This window comes from Onychomys torridus, chromosome 2 (assembly GCF_903995425.1).
Source record: "Onychomys torridus chromosome 2, mOncTor1.1, whole genome shotgun sequence".
NCBI classification, from domain to species: domain Eukaryota; kingdom Metazoa; phylum Chordata; class Mammalia; order Rodentia; family Cricetidae; genus Onychomys; species Onychomys torridus.
Genome location: NC_050444.1, coordinates 91523132 through 91546790, shown reverse-complemented (window position 1 = coordinate 91546790; position 23659 = coordinate 91523132). Strand labels below are relative to the sequence as shown.

General features: G+C 37.8%; 1 protein-coding gene across 1 annotated transcript in view; it reads left to right on the top strand.

Moving 5' to 3' along the window:
* Rasef (RAS and EF-hand domain containing) overlaps positions 1 to 5453 on the top strand; it is a 74197-nt gene extending 68744 nt beyond the window's left edge. The window contains exon 17 of the mRNA XM_036177332.1: positions 5348 to 5453. Coding sequence (XP_036033225.1) covers positions 5348 to 5453 — 106 coding nt within the window. The remainder of the gene's footprint in view (positions 1 to 5347) is intronic.
* Positions 5454 to 23659: the final 18206 nt, after the last annotated feature.

Here is a 23659-nt window from a genome sequence, read left to right as displayed (position 1 = left end):
GAAATATGTCTATGTATACCTAGAAGACTTAACTAACATGGCTACGAGTATGATTATCATAGATGACTAATTATCAATCTATTTTTAATTATCCATTACAATTTTAAATGAGCTATATAAACATAATACCTTAAACAAGAGTAGAAATATACACACAATATAACAAAATTAACTAAGTTTGTATCAATAGACTAAAATCTAAACCAATGTAAAACATTTTAAACAAGTTGTTGCTCTTTAGAAGTAAGTTCCCTAATCTACCCTTTCATCCTATTATATCAATATCATATTCCCCTTTCTTCTTTAGAAAGAGATCTCATTTATAATCAACCTGCTTTAAAGAAAAATATTGTTTTTTCTCTGTCCCACACCAGAGGGCTCTTCTGATTTGGGACACAAGAATCTCTTAACCTTTTTTTTTTTAGCAATATGTCTGGGTTTAGAGAAGGAGTGAGCCAATTCCACCTCCAAAGCCAGCTTGATAATTTTGGGAATGTGGGCGTAGTTTCTCTTACTACTTCCTGCTGGAGGGGGGCATTGTATCTTATGGGGACACAACGAAAATTTTAGGATTATGGAGTAGTCCATTAGGGTGAACCTCTGAGCCAGTTGCCTTGAAACCATTCTGGATGTCGGATCATCTGGGCCATGGTGTCACCGGAGACCTTTCAGGTGGTCTTGGCTGATCAAACCTGATATATCTTAATCTGGAACAAATCCACAACCTCTGGCTTTCTGTGGAAACAAAAGCAGAGACTCTTTTCCAAAGCAACATATCCTTATATCCAAATTTTGAAGTCAAGGTACCTTTAAAATTTACATATTTGTTTAACTCAACAGTTTTTATGATCAAATATTTTTCTGTAGTTAAAAATCCCAAAGACAAGACAAACCAGATTCTCTGTGTAATATCCATCTTTGTAAGACTGAAACGCTGCTGTGGCTGCTGGCTCCACCCATCTCAGCTTCCCAACATGGTAGTGGTACAGTTTACCGCCAGCTCTGGGTCTAGAAGCAGTTCTATCAAAGCAGTACATAGCCCAGAAACTTTTTTTTTAACTAGCAAAGGCTAAATCCACCATGCAGCAGAGTAAAGTGCTGCTTGTAGACTCCTCATTCCCACCACACTGCAGGTCAGACGCACACGCCAGGAACCCGCCATAGTAGCTCAAACCGGCAGGCTGCCGCTAACTTGAGAGAAACAATTAGGAAGCTGTTTTCAGCTCTGTTTTAGAATCTTTTTTCTCAGGTTTTAGGTGGAAACTCTTGCCCCACGTTGGGCGCCATTTGTAGTTAGAGTTTTCCTGCCTGGCCCAGTCAGGACAAATCTGTCTTACCTGCCAGTCCCACAGTTGCTTAGACCCAACCAAGAAAACACACAGAAACTTATATTGCTTACAAACTGTATGGCCGTGGCAGGCTTCTTGTTATCTACTTCTTCTATCTTAAATTAACCCATTTCTGTTAGTCTATACTTTGCCACGTGGCTCGTGGCTTACCAGTGTCTTTACATGTTGCTTTCCATGGCGGCGGCTGGTGGTGTCTCTTCCAGCCTTCTACTTCCCAGAATTCTCTTCTCTCTTGTCCCGCCTATACTTCCTGCCTGGCCACTGGCCAATCAGAACTTTATTTACACAGAGCGATATCCACAGCAGCGGTGGGTCCTTGCTTCCGCTTCCCCCAGTCATTGGATGAGATTTCTAGCACAACAGTTAGGGTGTTTGGCCATCCAATCACCAGACTAGTTTGAAATGTTTTAGATTGTAATACTAATATTGAGAGATCTTGGAGACAAACTAGAAAGGAAAGGTTATGATTTAACAGTAGTGTGTTTGTGTTTCGAGTTGATAATGGGTCAGTTTTCCTTATTAATTTTTTGTCCACTTGACAAAAGGTAGACTTGCTTGCTAAGAGAAAAGCACAGTCGAGAAAATGCTTCCATAGACTATGTGGTAAGCAAGCATGTGGAGTGTTGTCTTTATTAGTGACTAACTTGAGAGGACACAACCCACTGTGTGTGGTGCCACTCCTGGGCAAGTGGTCCTGTGGTGGATAATAGAGCAGGTTGAGAAAACCATGGGGTGCAAGTCAGTAAGCAGTGTTTCTCTGTGGCTCCTGCTTCAGTTTCTGCCTCCAGTTTCCTCCCTTGGCTTCTTTGGATGATGGACTGTGGTGTGGAATTGTAGGCTAAAATAAGCCCTTTCCTCCCCAAGTAACACGGTCATGGTTTTCTATAACAGCAACAGAAGCCTTAACTAAGGCAGTCTGTTACTAATGGAAGCATGACTCCTTTCTGTAATGAAGGAGTTATGTATCTACTAAGAGGGAAAAAAATCCACAAAATTTAAATAAGGACAGTATTCTCTAATTATAGACAAACAAGTGCATAGTTTTCTGCATGCAGTTCTTTTTCTGATGATTTTTGAATTCATGTAAGAATAATTAGTGTGAAAACTGACCTGTGGTTTTCCTTGCTACATTTTAATTGATGACATAGATTTATAGCACCTAGTACGTCAGACTCTAGTCAGAATGCTTGTAGTGTGGTCTAGGAATAGATGACTACCCTGTCTTGAAAAAATGAGGAAACAGGCCGCAGGTCTTCCATAGGTTCAAGAAACATCTGTTTGTGGCAAGGAACAGCAGGTGCCCTGGGCTCAGACTTAGTGTCATTGAACAGTTTGGACATTAACAATGATCCAAGGACTCCCACTTGAGCCAAGGAGATCACCCGCTCAAAGCAACAAGCAGCATTGACTTTATATGTAACCTAGAATAGGCAGAAATTTGAATATTTAAATACAGAGTCTTCTGAACATTTGAGTTTTTGCTTTGTTTTGGCCTGAGATAATGTTCCTGTTGGCAGAAAGCAGCATTACAACACTTTTATCTGCTAAGTCAAATGATGATTCTGTGCTTTTGGGACCATTGGGAGCATCAGCTGTTATGTCTAAACAAGTTACATATAGTGAAGGAAAGAACCCACAGGCCTTAGAGTATTGCTGGGCTGAAGCTTAGTAAGAGCTGGCATTGTGGTAGGTCTCAGTTTCTATGTATGTGACATGTTGTCATGATGACCAAAACATGTTTAATTGTGGAGCACTTCAATTATTATTTTAGATTATGAATGCTTATCTGGTAAAAGCAGATTTTTTTGCAATATTCTGGGCACAAGCATTCAGTGAAGAAATACTTAATACCCCTTAAGTGACAACAAGCTGCTGCCTACATGTTGGAAGGGAGTGACAAAGTGAGACTCAAAGTTCACTCTATACAAAAAGCTTTATTTATTTATTATTATATTTATTATTAGTAGTATTAATTATATGTTTCATGCATGAATGCTTATATATGTGTGTATATGGTGTGTGTTTGTGAGTGTGTACATGCACATGCCATGGTATATATATATATATATGAAGTTGGCTCTCTCCTTCCACCTTTACATGGTTCTTAGGGAATCAACCTTAAGTTCTTAGGATTGTATGGCAGGGGCTGTACTTCTGAGCTATCTTACAGACTCTCAAAGTCTACTCTCAAATGGAAGCCTGTCTAGCCCTGGAGTCATCCACACATCCCTGCTTTGTTGCAGACATCTCTAATCTGTACAATTAGAAAGAGGACTGAATAAAATGGCCTCAAAGTCCTTTCCAAAGTTAGAAGTCTATATTTCTGTGTAATAGCCTTTATTCTATTTAATAATATAGTCACAATTTAGTGCTCAGTTGTCTTGTGGGGCAATAGTAAAGTTTCAAGGGTAGAGTATCTTAGTAACATCCCAACTATAGGTTCAATTCTTTCTATGTAAAAGGAAAGAAAAGGAAATTGCTGTTTGTCTGGTCCTATGTGAACTGCTGTTTACAGTGTAGCATGGACACTAGCTTTACTTAAACAACTGGTGTGCAAGGCTGGAGTGATGGTTCATTGGTTAGCACTTTCTGCTCTTTCATAGGACCTGGGTTCAGTTATCAGTATTCATGTGCTGGTTTACAGCTGTCTGTGACTCCAGTTCCGGGGGATCTGGCTTCCAGCAGCACTTGGCACATGTGTGCACCAGCATATACTGTCAAAATACTCATACACAGAAAATAATATTTTTTTTCCAAGACAGGGTTTCTCTCTGCAGCTTTGCAGTCTGTCCTAGAACTTACTTTGTAGACCAGGCTGGCCACAAACTCAGAGAAATCTGGCTGCCTCTGCCTCCCAAGTGCTGGGATTAAAGGTGTGTGCCACCATTACCCTGCAAGTATTTAAAAACCAACAGCTGGTGAGCAAAGACATTTGGATGAAATGATCATCTCAGTGCTGTGAAAGTCAGGCCATAGCTGTTTAGTAGGCTTTTGGGCTATTAAATCAAACAAACTTCTTATGAGTCACTTACTGTAGTGCTATTGTTGTTACAACCTTAATTGACCTGGTTTGGCCTCTAGTTTTATTATCAATATGTCCTTCACATAGGACACACCTGCATTTTTAGTGTATTCAAGAAATTGAAGGCCAGATGAAGGCTGTAGGTGCATATGTTCCCCTTAATATTTGTTTGCAGGCTTAATAATATGTAAATTATTATGAAAACTTGATGTGTGTAGAGCCTTGTACTAGATTCAGTAATATATTAAGTGAATAAGAGACCAGCATTGAATTTAGCATTATAGCTAATAAAATGAAAGTGTAAAAGTTGGAGCCATAATTCACAGCTTCAGTTAAAGCCTAGTCACATAAGTCAGTCTTGATTCGATTACACTGTCAGTGGCTTCTGGGAATTTTTGATTAATTAGTATTTGTATGTCTCTTGAATCTATACTTCACTTTCTCCTTCTCTTGAATCTAGTTGAGTATTATAATTTCCTACTTAGGTGCAAATGTTTGTGCCTCAGATTCCCTCCATCATCACTTCAATATGTATATATACATATATAATATATATATTTGTTTGGTTGCCTGATTTTGCTCTTTCATTTTTTTCCCCCAGTGCAGCACTACCATCTGGGGACCAAGTATTCACATGCTTGAGAATTTGGGGGACACTTAATTCAAACAATCACAGGGGTTCTTCCAGTGTCAGCATCTCCTAGAAGGACCTTGGTTCCCAGAAGACACTATTCAGGTGTATTAAGTACAAACCTGTGATCCTGTAATTGTTTATCTAGATATCAATCTCTCTCTCTCTCTGAGTTTTATAGCTGACAGCCTGTAATTTAGGTATAGATGAGACTTTTTAATGGTAAAATTATCAAGGCTTTGTATTTGGAAACTGTGATAATTTCCTATTGTCCTGTAATGAATCTCCACAGGTAAGTAAACAAATAGCTTACTTCAGTTGTAATCTTTTTCTCCCATCTCCCAGGGAAGTGAAGAAAAGGACAGAGGATGATGACAGCAGATCCATTACCAGTCTAGTTGGGTCCACATCCAGAAAGTCACTACAGATGAAGAACTGTTGCAATGGCTAATCCCCGACTGTCTTCAGTTCATAAAGTCCTTGTTTCCAGAATACTGATTGTGGGACACTGGTTCTCAATGGAGTGGTGTGTCACACAACACCAGCCTATGAAGAATCACAGCCTGGCAAATTGAGCTGTGCTTGCCTCTTCTCAGGAACCACAGGCTTTCTTTGTTCTATCTCAGTGAGCTATTTGGGATGTCTGGCCCCTATAGGTCATGAAGAGAAAATATATTAATGTTTTTAATATGATATGACAAAATAAAATTACATTCTCATACCAAAACTCTTGAGAACCCACTTATAAAATTGCTTCATAAGAAAACTGACTTTGTAGTTAACCTGTGACAGTGTTTACTTAAAAATTTCAGCACAAACTCATAATACTTTGTTTTATGGAATTCAGTGTTTTAATACAAAGAACAATGGGACTGGTAGTATATTATGTATTATATCTTTAAACCATAGGTGGTATAAAATAGCATGAGTATTTTCATTTGGAAATTGGCTTTGCTGTTCCCTAGCCTGATAAGGTTGGGTATGTCCAGGCCACATTAGATCTCTTCATCTCTGTAAAACAAGGAGTTAGTCTCCAGTGCCTCTTGGATTCTGTAGCATTTTAAGAAGCAAGAAGAGCACAGTTGTTCATAGTTACTAAGAACACTGTTAAGCATACCTTTTGATATTGAGGTATTGGTTTTTAAATTTCTGAAGTAAGAATAGAATAGAATTTATTTAAATTATTAAAATAGAAATATTTTAGACTCCAATGTAAATAAAAAAATACTTCTTATGAATAAATGAAGGTATGTTTGAAAAAATGTATAATAAGAAAATACAATTTCAAGACTACTTGTAAAGTCTGTGGTTAAAATTGTATGTGAAAATTTTAGTAAAGTTATATATAATACATACTACTGAAAGAACAATGTCACAAATATATATTCCACTTAAGAGCTGCCAGAGGCTGTGGGTAGTTGGCACTGATGGCCAATGTGTATATGTCTTCTTAGGAGTATGGGCACAAACTTCTGAAATTAGGTGGGCAGTAGTATTGGCATAATTTTAAATCTGGAAATTTTGTATTTGGAAAGGATTAATTTTATGAATCTTAAATGTTTCATAGAAAATACAATGGTACCTAAAGTAACAATATTTTACCAAATGAATATATTGATGTTTTTTCACATTGTCCTGTGATTTAGAGCATTATCTACAGCATAATGCCAGTTCCTCAGCCCCTAACTCCAATAATTAATTTCCTTCTTCATGAACAATAGGTGATTGTTATTATGCATGGCTTTGGATATTGCTGTATTTAAAGGGGAAATGGTTTTAAAAAGGTGAGGCTGACCTTTAGATAATGTGACTTGTGACTACTCATCACCCAGGACATGATTAGTCTTGCTTTTCTCCTGGAACTTGCAGTGCCTCCACTCCTTCTGACAAAAATGTCTGTAAGAGGCAAAGGCCTCACTATCTGAGCCAGGACGGACCAGCAAAAGGGGTTTCCAGTAGCCTGAACTGATTAGATTATTCTTAGCAAGAGACTTAAATATCTTGGTTCATCCAGGTCTAGGTTTTGAATAGCTTATCCAGAACATAAATAATACTGGTTACTTATGGAAATTATATTATGTATGTTCAAACATTTCTTTCTTTTTTCTTTTTTTGAATTAAAACAATTCCCGGACTGGCAACTTGTCTCAGAAAGTAAAAGTACTTGTTGCCCAAGCTTGCCAACCCCAAATTCGTACCTGAACTTGCAGGACGAGGGGAAACTGAACTCCTGAAAGTGGTCTCTGACCTTTATACATGTGTGCCATAATGAGCAAATGATACATGTACATATATACACAGAGCAATAAATATTTTAAAATAACACTTCCTTTTAACAACCTTTTGTGCCTTTGATTTTTGTTATCAAACTTTAACTTTTATGAGCTTCATTTTTTTTTTTCCTAAGTGGGAATTGACTAGGTACAGTTATCCACGAAAGCCACATACCTCATCCCAAATAAGAAAATTCAATCTCCAGTAACTACAAAAAAATGACTATTTAATATTTAGTAGTTTGCAGCCCCATTTAATACATTACATTTCTGATTAAGAAGAATGCTTTGGGAAAAATTGGCACAGATGGCAAGTGTGAGTAGTGATTATTTTTATAACATGTGACACAGTTAAAAGTTTGCCATTAGTGTTTACCTTATAGAGTGAGGATCCTAGACAAGGGTGAATCTTATATATTACTAGATACATGTGTGGTACTCACTGAATCGACTCTGTCAGCATGTGTGTTACCATGTTCTCTTTATTTCCTTCATATTTTTTTGTGTTCTACACTCTTTAAAAAACACAAAAAGGTGTATTGTTAATACAGTAGTTTTGTCTGGGGTTTTGCCTCTAGTTGTGGGGCCAGAACAGCTGTGTTAACCAGAATGTTGTGTAGGTAACTTGAACAAGTCAACATCTTCAGTGATCTGAATATAAAATATTCAAATTAGAGGTTTCCATCTCTGCTTAACAAACTTGTTTAAGGAAAAGCAATTCAAAACTATTTTTTCAGCTGACTTGCTGGTAAACTATATTTTGATTTCTCAAAAGTGTTCCCAAATTTAAAGTATATTTTAAGTAAGGACAACATAATATTATCAGTTTAAGCTTACTTTGAAATATTCACACATTTCTTTCAAGTAACTTATATTGCATCCCTTTTTCCTTAGACAACTTTTAAAATCACAATGATATATATATACCTTTTAAGTGCACTTTAATATATTAGATAATATTTTAATTTCATTATGGAAAATAATGTTGGAAAATAGGCATTTTTCCACTGTTACCTTCGAGGCCTGTTCATTCTCATTTTTCTACTTGCTGCTTTATATGATATTATACAACATTTGATTTTTTAATACTATGTATAATTTGAATAAATACAGACTGTCCTCCCTCCTCTAAAGATAAAGTTGAGGTTAAGGGTAAAGATTTACTTTCATATTAATATAGTGATTAGCCTCAGAATATTGTTTTTTAGGCTTTTGTTATATATATGTATAAGAAATTATGTATGTATATGGCAGGTAAGCAGCTGAGAACTGAATGACCGTTATATGGTTTTGATGTTTATGGTTTACATTTTTCATAGTTTGAGCTGTGTTTCCTTTTTGCTGTTTGTATCTTTTCAAACCATCGATAATGATACCACAAAGTATAATTGCATAGCCATGCAAATATCTAAGGAGTACAAAATTTGTGCCTTGTACATGCAATAAAGTGTCTTATTTTGGCCCCTGAGCAGTTTCCTGAGCTTCCTGTGAGGATTCTGAAGGGTCTGCAGGAGACAGTGCTTATGTAGCACTTGTCTCTTTTGGGCATGGCATTCCTGCAGTGGGAGAAAAAACATGGGTGAATGTGTGGCAGTTGGTGCCTCAGTAGAGGGCAACAGGGAGGTCATTGAGGACATTACAAGACCAGTAGTGGGGCTTTTGTAATAGCATTACCGGATGTGCTATAGCCATTCTTTCTAAAATCATTTCTGGAGAATTTCACATATTTGCACTGTATTTACATTTTTACTCCACATCTCTTCTCTTTGACTCCCCTCATGTGCTTTCCTCTTCATGGCAACTTTCATGGACACTTTTGCTTTAATTATTTTTAGACACATACACTCCTGTTGAGTTTGTGGAGTGTTGCTTGTCTGTGTACACACCTTTAGGGCCACTATTCCATCCTTGAATATACTTGCTGGGCTGGTTATTGTTGAGTTTACACTGGGTAGGATTTTCATTGCTTTTCTTCTGTGGTGGTATTGTGTTCCCCAAAATATTGTGCACCCTAATAAACTTATCTGGGGTCAAAGAACAGAACAGCTACTAGATACAGAGGCTAGAAAATTGTGGCACTCACCCCTTTAATCCTAGCATTGCAGAGGTAGAAATCCCCCTGGATCTCTGTGAGTTCAAGGCCACATTGGAAACAGCCAGGTGTGGTGACACACACCTTTAATCCCAAGAAGTGAGCCTTTAATCCCAGGGAGTGATGGTACAAAGCAGAAAGGTATATAAGGCATGAAGACCAGAAACTACAAGATTTTAGCTGGTTAAGCTTTTAGGCTTTTGAGCAGCACAGTTCAGCTGAGAGGCTTCCAGTCTGAGGAAAACAGTATCAGCTGAGGAATTGGTGAGGTGAGGAAGCTGTGGCTTGTTCTGCTGCTCTGATCTTTCAGCGTTCACCCCAATAACTGGCTCAGGTTTGATTTTATTAATAAGTACCTTTAAGATTCATGCTACATTCTTCCTTGGCAGCTTCATAGCAGCTATGGATACTCTGAGGGCTAGTCTTCAGAAAAGAGGCTTCAACATCAATTCCTGTTGAATTTCTTCTCCAAAAGGAGAAGGGAAAAACAAAAAACAAACAAAAAAAAAAAAACACCGATTTCCTGGAGTCACATATGGTTGTAAGCTGTCATGTGGCTGCTGGGAACCAAACCAATGCTCTGCAAAGGAACAAGTACTCTTAATGATTGTACTGAGCCAACCTTCCAGCCCCTGATGGCATGTATAGCTTGTTTTTTGGTTTTGTTTACTTATTTGAAGTTCTGGAAAGCAACCAAAGGCAATATATGAAGTCCTTTAGACTTTCCTGACCAGCGATCTGAAGGGACATTTTTCATGCTTGGAACAAGGGATTTTATTACATAGTCTATGGCTTTGGGTGGAGCATTGTTACCCCACATGATGTAATTATATTAAAAAATATATATGCACATGTACATATCTATGTAATTTAAAATAAACATAAAATGATTCTCTATGGCCTTTTCAACCATCATCTGACTTCTTTATTCTTGCTCCCTCTCCCAGAGTTAATAAATAAAGCTACATTGGCTTTGGTGTTCAAATGACACAATTTTGGGATATTAAAAATACCCTATAGGATATGGTATAGGAGTAATCAAAGAGGAGGGAATAATTAGGGAGAAACGAAGACATGAAAATTAGATGGAAAGATATGAATGGAATCACTACTTGCATCATATCTCCACTGTCAAGTGGCTGATAGATCAAGCCGTGAAGGGATGGAAAAAAAGAGAACACTTGGACTGAAACCTCAAGTCTGTAAAACAGTCAAAGTCTGGGTGCATAATGGGATTTACTAAGTGGAAAGTAAATGTTTATGTTTATATGACATCAAGTAGTCAAAAATTCACAAAGGAGTAAGTCCCCAAAGAAGCATATCATTTGCAAGCTTTGAAATAGTAATGTTCTTTTCAGATTTTGAATTTAAGCTATATTTTCATGTCTGAAAATGAAAAAGGAGTTACAAAATACTTAACTTGTACCTAAAGAGTGAAAAATCATGTGCAAAATTCTAGAACTAACATTTTTTTTTAATTTTCTGCATTTTTAAATTTGTGTGTCAAGTTTTTTTTTTTATGAATTTATCTCATTAGTTTTCTGTAGTTAGAGAACTTAGTTAAAAATCTATAACTTGTTACTTCTATGACAGTCCATCAGCCACATTGGTTGGGAACAAGAAGGAAAGATAAGGGTCAACTTTCTGATTTATAACACCACATTTGCACTTCTTACTATAGAAAGGAGTCTAGATGTTGCTAATGATGGTCCTGTTCTGAGTAACTTTTCACAAGTGGAGAAGAATACAGTGCTATGGGAAGAATATATAGCACTGTATTCTGTATCCTATGACTATGTGTTGCTCTGATTGGTTGATAAATAAAGCTGCATTGTCCTATGGCAGGTCAGGATGGAGCCAGGTGGAAAAATCCAAGAGAGACAGTGGGAGGAGAAAGGAGAGGACGGAGATGCCAAGTGCTGCTAGGAAAAGCAAGCCACAGCCATGTGGTAAGTTATAGATTAATAAAAATGAGTTAAGTGATAAGAGCTAGCTAGCAAGAAGCCTGCCTTACGCCATGCAATTGATAATTAATATTAAGCCTCTGAATGATTATTTTATATGGCAGGGGCCGGGTGGGACCGGAGGAATGCGGGACCATGGGGCCTGGGCAGGACCATAGAAACCTTCTGGTTTGTAGTTTCTGGTCTTCATGCCATGGCCTTGGTATATATGAACCATCCCCTATACAGAGAGAAACAATAATGAGGAAAAGTACAAGAGGTGAGCTGGAACAAAGTCAAAAGAATGACGCCTGGTGAAAAATGCCTGGGAGAACTGTGAGAAGCTCCAGTGGAAAGGCAGAGGGCCTTTTACCTCAGGTATATTTTGTTCCCTGGATCATTCTTGGATGTGATTACATGCTTCCAGTGATATTTACATTTAATTTATAGGAGATGTTTATTTATTTATTTATTTATTTATTTATTTATTTATTTATTTATTTATTTATTTGGATTTCAGAACATAGCTATAGAACTCAATCTGGTCAGTGTACCCTAAATCTGGATATGGCCTTCTGCTTTGCTTTCATGCTTTCCCAGATGTAATCTATAGTATGTGCCAGGCAATTGTGTCTAAATCAGTCTGTACTGAGAAAGTTCTAGGAAAGGGCTACTTTGTTAATATTTAATATGTGCTTATTGGCATTAATTTACATTTTTTTCTGATCATATTTTCTGAACTCAAGCAACATTCCTTGGATCATTGTATTCTTTGTTTCATTCTTGTATAAAAGTACACTGAAACTGAAGTGAGTTTGTATGCAGTATTAGACTGTAGTCCATTTCATTCTTTCAGGTCCTCAGATCTAAGGTCCAGCAGACAAGATCATCAAGGGTCAGCTGAAAAGTCAAAAGAAGTGTAAGAGAGAAGCATCATCTCCTTGGATCTAAGACCAGACTGCCTACATGAACCTAGGAAAGAATCATACTCTGGAGTGATTGGCTGCCTTTCTGTTCCCAAGATTATTCTCCAAATGAAGATGAGATGGAAGACAGATCTTTAGAATGTTAATCTTCTGTCTTTTCAAATGGCTAGTTCTTTGAATAAAGAAATTTAGGGACTGAATTTCTCTCTCTGATTACTGAGTCCATAATGACAGACAACATGATTTCTAGCTTTCCAGTTACAATACTGTGTTGTTTGACTTAAGTTTTTTTTTTAATTATTTTTACTTTTGAGATTATACTATAACAACCTTTTCCCTTCTGTCTCCCTCCAAGCAATCTCTTATACTGCTCCTGGCTACTTTTCTAATTCTTGGCCTCTCTTTTTCATTAATTGTTGGTATATGCATATGTCTTGTATTATTCAAGATTCTCCAAAGGAAGAGAACTGACAGAATATCATGAATGTGCATATACATATAAAAAGGGGATTTATTATAGTGCCTCACAACCTGTTGTCTAACTTGTGCAACATGTCTGTCTACCAATAGAAAGTCTAAGAATTCAGTACTTGTTCATTCCATGAAACTGGACATCACGGCTGATCTTCAATTTATGGCTGAGGAGGGAGGCTTTAATGCCAGTGAGCAAATGAACTGGCCAACAATTGTGAGAGCAAGCAGTCAAAGAGTGGATCTCCTTTCTTCCATGTCCCTTATACAGGATACCACAGGAAGGTGTGGCCCAAATTAAAGGTGGATCTTCCCACCCCAAAACATGGATTAAAGGTGTGTTTGTTTTCTCATCACAAAAGACTCAGATTAAAAGTGAATCTTTCTGAGCAAATGCCCTTGTGGTATGATTGACCATTCCTTGGGTATATGCCCAAGAGTGCTACAGCTGGGTCTTGGGGGAGATGGATTCCCAATGTTCTAAGGAAGTGCCATATTGATTTCCAAAGTGGCTGTACAAGCTTGCATTCCCACCAGCAGTGGAGGAGAGTTCCCCTTGCTCCACATCCTCTCCAGCATTAGCTGTCTTCTGTGTTTTTGATCTTAGCCATTCTGACAGGTGTAAGGTGGTATCTCAGAGTTGTTTTGATTTGCATTTCCTGGATAATTAGGGATGTTGAGCAATTCCTTATATGTCTTTCAGCCATTTGAACTTCCTCTGTTGAGAATTCTCTGTTTAGTTCTATAGCCCATTTCTTAATTGGATTGTTGGGCATTTTGATGTCTAATTTCTTGAGTTCTTTATATATTCTGGATATCAGCCCTCTGTCAGATGTGGGGTTGGTGAAGACCTTTTCCCATTCTGTAGGCTGTTGCTTTGTCTTGTTCACCATGTCCTTTGCTCTACAAAAGCTTCTCAGTTTCAACAAGCCCCATTGATTTATTGTTTCTCTCAGTGTCTGTACTCCTGGTGTTATATTTAGAAAGTGATCTCCGGTGCCAATGTATTCGAGAGTACTTCCTACTTTCTCTTCTGTTAGGTTCAGAGAAACTGGATTTTATGTTGAGGTCTTTGATCCGCTTGGACTTCAGTTTTGTGCATGGTGACAGATATGGATCTATTTGCAGCCTTCTACACATTGATATCCAGTTATGCCAGCACCAATTTTGAAGATGCTTTCTTTTTTCCATTGTACATTTTTGGCTTCTTTGTCAAAAATTATATGTTCATAGGTGTGCGGGTTAATGTGAGGGGCTTCAATTAGATTCCATTGGTCCACATGTTGGTTTTTATGCCAGTACCAAGCTGTTTTTATTACTGTAGCTGTATAGTAGAGTTTGAGGTCGGGGATTGTGATGCCTCCAGAGGTTGTTTTATTGTACAGGATTCTTTTGGCTATCCGGGGATTTTTGTTTTTCCATATGAAGTTGAGTATTATTCTTTACAGATCTGTGAAGAATTGTGTTGGTAATTTGATGGGGATTGGGTTGAATCTGTAGATTGCTTTTGGTAAGATCGCCATTTTTACTATGTTAATCCTGCCTATCCATGAGCATGGGAGATCTTTCCATTTTCTGACATCTTCTTCAATTTCTTTTTTCAGAGACTTAAAGTTCTTGTCATATAGGTCCTTCACATGCTTAGTTAGAGTAACCCCAAGGTATTTTATATCATTTGTGGCTATTTGCTCAGCTATGTTCATATCAGCATTGTTTGTAATAGCCAGAACCTGGAAACAATCTAGATGCCCTTCAACTGAAGAATGGATAAAGAAAATATGGTACATATACACAATGGAGTACTACTCAGCAGAGAAAAACTATAACGTCATGAGGTTTGCAGGCAAATGGATGGATCTAGAAAAAATCATCCTGAGTGAGGCAACCCAGACTCAGAAGGATGAACATGGTATGTACTCCCTCATAGGAGGATACTAGATGTAAAACAAAGATGACTAGACTGCTACTCACAACTCCAGGGAGGCTTCCTAGAAAATGGGACCCTAGGAAAGACACAGGGATCACCCAATGACAGAGAAATGGATGAGATCTGCAGGAACAACCTGGACGACAGTGGGAGTAATGAAGGGCAAGGTTCGAGGGAAAGAAAGCTTAGGGGAGCAGGAGATCCCAGCTGGATCAAGAACAGAAAGGGAGAACAAGGAATATCAGACCATGATAAATGATGACCATATGAGAACAGGAATAGACAGAGTTCTAGAGAGGTCCCCAGAAATCCACAATGATACATCCTCTGTAGACTGCTGGCAATGGTCAAGAGAAAACATGATCTGACCTAGTCTGGTGATCAGATGGCCAAATACCCTAATGGTCGTGCTGGAACTCTCATCCAATAACTAATGGAAGTGCACGCAGAGATCCTCAGCCAGGCCCCAGGTGGAGATCCAGGAGTTCAGTTGTCAAGAAAGAGGAGGGACTGTAAGAGAGTGAATTGTTGAGATCAAGATTGGAAAAGCACAATGACAAATAGCCAAAGGAATGAAAGCACATGAATTATGAACCAAAGGCTGTGGAGCCCCCAGCTGGATCAGGGCCTCTGGATAAGTGAGACAATTGAATAGTGTGAACTGTTTGGGAGGCACCCAGGTAGTGGGAACAGAACCTGTCCTTAGTGCATGATCTGGCTGTTTGGAACCTTGGGCTCACACAGGGACACTTTGCTCAGCCTGGAAGGAGGTGACTGGACCTGCCTGTACTGAATCCACCAGGTTTAAATGAATCCCCAGGGGAGTCTTGGCCCTGGAGGGGATGGGATGGGGGGAAGGTAGGGTCGGGTGTGGTAGTGGAGAGGACAGGGGAACTCATGACTGGTGTGTAAAATTAAAACACAAATATAATAAATTTTAAAAAAGAAAAAAAAGAAAGAAAAGTGAATCTTTCAACTTCAAATGATTTAATTAGGAAAATTATCTCTCACAGGTGTACCTAGCCACTTGGAATTTAGTTTCTTACATATGTAGTCAAGTTAACAACCAAGAATAGAAACCACATGAGAATGTATTTCTAAATATAACCTATTCAACTTTTATAATGTTAGATACTAACTGACTATTTTGTATTGGATAATAAATTGCTGTGTTCTTTCCTGAGAAAGAGTATTCCTCCTATTCTCAACATTTTTTAGTTTCTTATAGTTTTTTGTGTAGGGTTAAGGCTTTGTGGAGTTTCTCCTATCCACCTTGGCATGTCTATTGATGATGTTCTTGTTCAGCTTATTTTTAGGCAGTCACATCAATGAGATTTTATGGATGTAGCTTTTGATATTACTAGGAGACGCATTCTCACAGCAAATACCCTTATCCTCTGGATTTTAAAATCTTTACTCCAAATTTTCTGTAGTGTTTTATGCGCCTTAGGTATGGAAGTGTTTTATAGATATATCCACTGGGACTAGACTCCTGAACTCTGCATTTTATTGTTTGTGCTTTCCTGTAGTGGTCTATATCTGTTGCAAATAGAAGTTTCCTTGATGAAGTGTGAGTACATTTATCAGTAGATATAAGGACAAATATTTAGCATATAGTTAGGAATTATGCTGGTTTAGTAAATTAGTACTTGTGGGTTTTCCAATATCTATAACTTCACTAGCACCAAGTAGTTAACTAGGTTTCCAGTACCAGGCATGTTTTCCCTATTGTGGACTAGGTCCAATTAGAGACCTGTTGGTTACCACCAAAGTATATGTCTTAGTTACTGTTCTATAACTATGAAGAGACACCATGACCACAGAAGTTCTTATAAAAGAAAGCATTTTAAGTGGTAGTTTGATACAGTTCAGAGGTTTAGTCCATCATCATCTTGGTGGGAAACATGGTGGCATGCAGTCAGACATGGTGCTGGAAAAGTAACTGAGAGGTCTGTGTCATGATCATAGGCAGCAGGAAGGGACTCTGGCATGGCATGATATTTTGAAACCTCAAAGCCCACCCCCAGTGACATACTTTCTCCAACACAACTACACTTTCTAATCCTTTAATCCTTTCAAGTAATACCACTCCCTGGTGAAGGCAGATTTTTTTTTGTCCCACCTAGTAGCTCCCAAATAACCACACAGAGACTTATTATTTTGAAAGCTCAGACAATAGCCTGGGCTTGTTTCTAACTAGCACTTATGACTTAAATTAATGCATTTCTATTAATTTACTTTCTGTCTCATGGCTCTATTACTGTTACTCTCTACTGTCCATGCTGCATTTATGCTTCTTCTGTGCCTGGTTGCTGACTCCACCTTCTTCCCAGCATTCTCTCTGCCCTGAAAATCCTGCCTATCTATTGGCAATTTAGAGTTTTATTAAACCAATCGCAGTGACAAATATTCACAGTGTAAAAGAATATTCCACAACACCCTGGTAACTTGTAGATGAATTTCTATGTGGTCTTATTAAATAAAGAACATGAAGCCAAATATAGGGGTGAAAACATTAGAGATCAGGAAAATAGTGAGAGCTACCAATCACCTTACCTCACCAGCTCTGTAGCTTCCAAAATGCAAGCTACTTCCTGTCTAATCTGCAACTTTATTGCCTTGCTTTTCTGCCCTCTCATTGGCTCTTAACCCAGCTACCTTACTTCCTTGTTACTGCCTGTCTATACATCTATATAGAGATGTTTGGTACTGGGATTCAGGGCATGTGTCACCACACTTGGCTCTGTTTCCTAGTATAACCTTGAATACACAGAGAACCCTGCCTGCCAAGTGATCAGATTGAGGTTGTGTGCTATCCCTGCCTGAGTTTTGTGTTAATGGCTTGCTATTTCCTCTGATCTCCAGACAAACTTTGTTTCTTAATATACAAATAAAATATCACCACATTTCAGCACAAATGAAATATCACCACAATAACTAACCATTCAAATGTATGAACCTATAAGGACCATTCTTATTGAAACCACCACAGTATTGTGTGCTACTGCTATATCCTTAGGGTTTTCATTTGATGCTGGTTGTTAATGTGGTTCACAGGCATCATAGCTGGGTAGGACTATTGATTGCTTACCTTTTTTTAAATCTTGCATGGCCCTTTTTGGTACTTTGTAAACTGTTCCTTCTAGAGGACTATTCAGGTGTACTCCAACTCAGGGGCCTCTGAGCCTTATTTTGAATTGCATGTTTTTTTCTGCAATAGGAATTTCCATTCTATTGATTTTGTCTTCTCACAGTTGATAGTTTCTTTAGCTTAGCAGAAGCATTTAGTTTTATATAGTTCGACTTGTCACTTGTTGGCCTTAGTTCTTGGTCAATAGGAGTCTTATTCCAAATGTCCTTTCTTACACCTGTATCATGTAGAGTACTGCCTATGATTTCTTTTAGCAGTTTCAGTATTTCATGTTTAGGTCTTTGATCCACATGGAGTTTTTTTAATACAAAGTGATAAATAAAGATCTAATTTCATTCTTTTTCATGTTGGCATATAGTGATATTTTATTTGTATTGAAATGTGATTTTATTTGTAAGTTAATAAAGTTGCCTTGAGGTCAGAGCAAGCCAGAGCAGAAGTTGGGTGGTGGTGGTGCACGCCTTTAATCCCAGCATTTGGGAGGCAGAGCTAGGTAGATCTCTGTGTGTTCAAGGACACAGCCAGCATGGCAGTCACACGCCTTTAAGACCTGGAAGTCTGTACAGACAGGCAGTGACAAGGAGGTCATGTGGCTGGGTTTACAACCAATGAGAAAACAGAACAGAAAGTCTATAAAAAAAGACAGGACACACAGAATTAGCTCTCTTGCGGAGAAGAAAGACAGCAGAAGCAGTGAAGGGTAAGGCTCTCAGCTATTGCTCTGACCTCTTGGTTTTTAACTCTGCAATCAGTTCTGTGTTTCTTATTTAACAAGACGGTTACATCTACATGGGTATCCAGTTTTCAAAGCACCACTTGTTTCTCAAGGATGTTTGTTTTGTTTTATTTTGTTTTGTTGTTTGTCTTGTGTTTTTGGTATCTTTGTCAAGTATTAAGTGCCTCAAACTATGTATAGTCATGTTTGGATCTTCAACTTTGTTCCATTGGTTTACATATCTGGTTTTGTGCCAGGATCATATTGTTTTAATTTCTATGTCCTTGTAATATATCTTAACATCTGGAATGGTAATCCCTCCAACATCTTTTTGCTCATAATTTGCTCTGAGTATCTGTTGCCTTTTATTACTCAATGTAAATTTTAGAGTAGTTTTTAATATTTTTTTGAAGAATATGATGGGGATTTTGATTGGGATTACACTGAATCTATAATTAGCTTTTGTTAAAATGGTCATTTTTTAAAATGTTGATTTCACCAACCCATGAGCATGGGTTTTCAACTTTCCTTAATTTATAAGTCTTACTTTATAATCTGCTTTTGCTTGATAGTGTTGTCTCCTCACTGACAGTTACAGATGTGTAAGAGCAGGATGAAGCCTGGCATCTCTGCCTTCACTCTATCCCTATTTTGCTTTGGCTCAGACTTTCACTTGATTCCACACAGTCCTGTTAATTTCAAGGAATGTCTGTCTACCTAACTTATTCTTTATCCTAAAGGAACAGTAAATACATTTGTCAGAGTTTCTAAAGTTAAAGTCTGGACTGGCACAGCCATAATAAGCTAGTACTAGACACCAGTCTTCAATGAAACAATTAAAATACAAGTAATAGTGACAATCTGAGAAAGGAGATTTTTTTTTTCTCAGTGTGGTAATATTGAGTTGAGGAATGAATAAAATGGCCAATGACCCCTCCTCCTATTCCACACATATACATCTTGGAGTCATGACATATGGGCTTAAGCAGAGTTTAAGTAGTATATATAACTAATCAGTTCTGTAAAGATGGGGCTTTGTCCATCATTTGACAAAGAGACCCATAATTGTCTCCAGTTTGCTCTGCAAAGTGGTCTGACAAATTGTAAGTATTCTGTCAATCCTATTTTAGAGACAAGTTTTTTTTGTTTGTTTGTTTTGTTTTGTTTTGCTTTTTCTGGCACCTGACTGCAGCCTTGTCCATTTTAGAGAATGAGACTAGATAAATTCTATATTAAACAGGTCCATTGATGCAGTAATCTGATAGCCAGGGAAGAAAACAAATGTCTCTGTAGAATGCCTGCCAGGAAAGTTGCATTGCCATTGCCATATACCTGCAGTCAGTCACCTTGCATTTCAGAAAGAGCCAAAACTCCCAGAATTAGCCATTGCTTAGATGGAGTGCCTACCCTATAAGGGAGAGTCTGGACTTTGCAGCAACAATAATCATTTTATAAGAACCAGCATATTTCCCCCAGCAGTAACAACAGGAAAGACTTCTTCAGTATCTTTCACAAGTAGACCTGAGAAAATGATGTCATATTGCCTGGTCATAAGTTATTATATTATTATATATTGTGTAAAACAGTAGTTTTTTCAAATTGTGCCTTGCCCTGCGGATAGCATTTTACAAGAAATATTTGACTTCATTTTGAAGATAGAGAAGGGAGTTGCACCTTGATGGGTATTTAAACACCAGCATCTGCCCAGCACCACCCACAGGGTATAGACTGATAAATAACCTCTCCTCATGCTGACTAGTTTTATGCTAATGACATAAACTAGAGTCATTTGTGAAGCAGGAACTTAAACTGAGAAAATACCTCTTCCAGACTGACCTATGGGCAAGCTTGTGGATCATTGCCTTCATGACTGAAGACTGGTTCGGGACGGCCTAGTCCATTGTCAGTGGTGACATCCCTAGGCTGGTGGTCCTGGCTACTATAATAATGCAGAGCAAGTAAACCATGAAGAGAAGCCAGTTAGCAGCATTCCTCCATGACCTCTGTATCAGTTCCTGCCTCCAAGTTCAGTCATGATGTTTTAATCACAACCATGGAAACTCTTAAGATAGAAGTTGGTACCATGGTCATGAAGTATAAACCCTGAAAGCCTGCCTCTAGTAATGTACTTTCTCACACAAGGTTCCACTTTCTAAAAGTTTCATAGCATCACTAATCAGACTACCAATGGGAAAGCAAATATTCAAATTTATGAGCATTGTATACATTTCTCATTCAAACAACCAAAATGAACATAGGTATAGTCCTATAGTCCTTTGAGAACAGCAAGTAAGGACAGGTAACATCTATAATGACATGGTTGTTACACTCTCAAAGCAGGGATTGATTTCAAGATAGGCAATGAAGAAAGGATAGATAAATTAGTCTTTCTTGACTATCTATCTATCTATCTATCTTCTATCTATCTATGGATTGATTGATTCTTAACTAATTTTTATTGAAAAATTGTTATATAATATATTTTAAACAGATTTTCACTCCCACAATTGTGTCTGATATACTGTGCACCCCCAAAAACTTATCTGGGGGTCAGAGAACAGAACAGCCACTATATTAACCATAGTGGTTAGGCAGTGGTAACACATATCTTTAATCCTAGCATTCAGGAGACAGAGATCTGTCTGGATCTCTGTGAATTCAAGGCCACACTGGGAACAGAGCCAGGCCTGATGGCACACACCTTTAATCCTAGCACTTGAGATCTCATGTCTTTGCTTGGGAAGGGCACATGCCTTTAATCCCAGGAAGTAATATGACAGGATACAGAAAGCTATATAAGGCATGAGGAAATAGGAACTTGGGAACTTGTGCTCTTAAGGCATGAAGACCAGGAACTAGAGGCCTCTCCTAACCAGTTCACTGAGCTCTGAGGAGAAAGGTTTGATAAAGAAATCCTATTTAAGACTGAGTGTTCTAAAATTTCTCTCTCTCTCTCTCTCTCTCTCTCTCTCTCTCTCTGTATATTGTCCAGTTGTGGGTCTGTGTGTTAGTTCTCATCTACTGAAAGATGATTTCTGATCAGGACTGAGCAAGCCTACTGGTGGAAACAACACATATGTTATAGAACATGGAGAAGTCAAGCTAGTGCCTAGCTAGAAGCTTCATCCCTACTGAGTAGTACACATTGTATTAAGAGGTATTGCACCTTACTGGAGGATAAAGGTAATTATCAATATCTCCCAGCTATAAACCCTGTGACCTATAACAGTGATCAGCCTGCAAGGTATACAATTGCAATAATGTTATAGGTATAAGCAACCACGTTCTGAATAGATTTAAGGCCCATTCCATAAGATGAAACCCAGGCTTGACATTAGTGAAGAGTACAACTTCCTAAGACTAGATAGTTCATTGACCTAGGTGAAAACATAATGCTATTATTATGTTAAAGGAACAGAGCGATCTAATAACATGCTGCTATATAGCCATAGACATTAACAATCTTTAGATTCAAATAGTAATTGAGCTTTCTCTCAGAGAACTGAAGGTCAATATTTGAATTACCAAAGGAATGATGGTGTTCTTCAGGTTTTTGTTTTGACTTTTATTGGAATCTTTGTCCAAGATGATTAGGTCTGAAGAAATTAGAGAGAACAAGAAAGTTTTATCTGAATTCATTGCTATGGGAAATTTTTTTCCATTTCATTTGTAGCCTCTTTGAAAGATTAAATAAAAGGTATGAAATCTGTTAAGAGAAACATGGAGAGGATAGGGAGATGGATTGTCCATAATCAAATAGGGACAGTTACCTTGCTTTAGTCCAGAGGATACTTGCAGTTAGGCTCATACCTCAATTGTAGATGTAACTGGCTTGTTAAATAAGAAACACAGAACTGATTGCAGAGTTGAAAACCACGAGGTCAGAGCAAGAGCAGAAAACCTTACCCTTCACTGCTTCTGCTGTTCTTCCTCTCCGCAAGAGACCTACTTCAGTGCATCCTGTCTATTTAAAGACTTTCTGTTCTGTTTTCTCATTGGTTGTAAACCCAGCCACATGACCTCCTCGTCACTGCCTGTTTGTACAGACCTCCAGGTCTTCTATGGTTGGTATTGAGATTAAAGGCATGTGTCTGCCATGCTGGATGTGTCCTTGAACACACAGAGATCCGCCTAGCTCTGCCTCCCAAGTGCTGGGATTAAAGGCGTGCCCCACTACTGCTCAGCTTCTGCTCTGGCTTGCTCTGACCTCAAGGCAACTTTATTGACATACAAATAAAATCATATTTCAATACAAATAAAATATCACTATATTTCCCCTTTTCTATCCAAACCTTCCATTCTGATAAAAAATAAGTTTTTCCTATAGCAATCTCTGATGTCTCCAGAAGGAAGATGAGGCCCCAACAACAACAACTCTACCCAATCCAGAATGATGCCATGGTAATCATCATCATACTACACTTCTTGCCAGAATTTCAGACAATCTTACCCATTACTCTGAGAGTTGCTGCAGAACCTACAGTTAGTGTAACTGAGATTTAACTATCTGAGCTTTCTCACAATACCCAACAGAGATACCATCGCCCCCTAAACAGCAGGAAGCAATTCTAAGAAAACGACGCCTCTTATCCCTAAGGTTTCATGTTTCTCAAGGTTATGGATAATGGTTCTAGGGTTGGGGGTGGAAGAAACTGTTAAACTCAGTACTCTCCTTAAGGAAAGAAAATATGTCTCAAAAAATAAAAGGGGGGAGAAGAAGAAATGGAATGGATAGGTATAAGATATTATGGTAGACTATCATATACATTAGTAAACAAATTTAGTAATATAGCAGCCTTTGCACTGTTATGAATTCTTACATGTTGATACAAATATAAACTTTTTATATTCCTATTTAAGATAATTTGTATATTGATACAAATACAGAACTATGTTTGTTATATTGTACACATATTTTTACTCTTATTTGAAATATTTGTATATTGATACAAATGTGAATTTATATCTGTCATACTGTATGTATGTTCTACTTCTGTTTAAGATATTCTGTATACTGATATATATTTAAGATTATTATTATATTGCATATTGCACTATACATTCCTACCTCTGTTAAAGATATTTTGTGTATTGTCACAATTTAAAGTCATTGTCCTTTTATTGTACATTTGCTTACAGACTGTTTGCCTTATTTATAT